This window comes from Protobothrops mucrosquamatus, unplaced genomic scaffold (assembly GCF_001527695.2).
Source record: "Protobothrops mucrosquamatus isolate PMUCROS unplaced genomic scaffold, P.Mucros_1.0 scaffold13873, whole genome shotgun sequence".
Taxonomy (NCBI): Eukaryota; Metazoa; Chordata; class Lepidosauria; order Squamata; family Viperidae; genus Protobothrops; species Protobothrops mucrosquamatus.
Genome location: NW_015399642.1, coordinates 5,136 through 6,531, shown reverse-complemented (window position 1 = coordinate 6,531; position 1,396 = coordinate 5,136). Strand labels below are relative to the sequence as shown.

Below are 1,396 nucleotides of genomic sequence, written 5' to 3'. Positions count from 1 at the left end.
ACCCTCACCCTAACCCAACCCTAATCCTAACCCTAACCCTAACCCTAACCCTAACCCTAAACCTAACCTAATAACCCTAACCCTAACCCTAACCCTAACCTTAACTCTAACCCTAACCCTAACCCGTGTAGACCGGCGCCCATACACAAATCTATCTGTACACACATATATAGTTACATACATACATACATACACGCACACACACAGGTACCAAAAAAAACCCCCAAATCTATATCTGTACACATATACACAGGTACATACATACATACACACACACGAACGGACGCACATGTGAGCACATGTACACGGATCCAGACATGCATGCGTGCACGCACAGACATGCATGCACACACAATGAGATGCACGCACGAGCACATGTACACGGACTCAGACACGCATGCGTGCACGCACAGACGCACGCACACACAATGACGTACGCACACAGACGCGCATTCACGCTCACACAGAAACAGATGCTCACGCGGCTGCACACACAGACACACACACTAACACGCAATGAGATGCACGCACGCACATGCCGACGCGGACATTCGACGCGCACGCTCATGCACATACACACAGGCACACACGTGCAGAGACACACACGCATGTGCACACACAATGAGACGCACGCGCAGGCACATGTACACGGACCCAGACACCCATGCGTGCACGCACAGACACGCACGCACACACAATGAGACGTACCACACAGATGTGCACTCACACTCACACATAGAAACACACGGACGCTCACGCGCCCGCAGACACAGACACACACATTCACGCGCAATGAGGTACATGCACGCACACGCCGACGCGGAAACTTGAGGCGCACGCTCATGCACTCACACAGACATGCACACAGGCACAGAGACTCACTCACGCATGCACACACGCAATGAGATGCACACACAGACAGGCACGCAGTCGTGCATGCTCACGCACACACACAAAAACGCACACATGAAGAGACACGCACAGAGATTCAGGCACACTGGCGTGCGTGCACACGCATGCTCACACGCAGACATGTGAACACACGCTCGCACAGAAACACGTACACACGCAACACACGCGCACGCAGATGCGCATGCACACACATGCACAGGCAATGAGACGCACGCACACGAGCTGACGCAGAGACAAGCGCACACACGCTCACACAGAATATATGTTTACTTTTCGAATTTGAGATCAGTTTCAAATTTTGACTTTCCATGCCCAATTGGCTATTTACCAACAAATGCGAGATACGCCCTGGCCTAACTCCTGAAAAAGAGGTCGCATCTGGAAAACATTTGATTTTTCGGGTTCCCCAACCAGTGGGGAACCTGAATATATGTTTACTTTCGAATTTGAGGTCAGTTTCAAATTTTGACTTTCCATGCCCAAT

The 1,396-nt window shown here is 51.1% G+C and overlaps 1 protein-coding gene across 1 annotated transcript; it reads right to left on the bottom strand.

The window, feature by feature from the left end:
• Positions 1-535: 535 nt before the first annotated feature.
• On the bottom strand, positions 536-1,034 carry LOC107301524 (keratin-associated protein 5-1-like; the record flags this gene model as incomplete). Its single annotated transcript, XM_015830734.1, has 2 exons — positions 883-1,034; positions 536-728 (listed from the first exon to the last, which is right to left on the bottom strand). Coding segments are annotated over exons 1-2 (345 nt in total), but the record flags the coding sequence as incomplete, so codon positions are not given.
• Between the last annotated feature and the right edge of the window lie 362 nt (positions 1,035-1,396).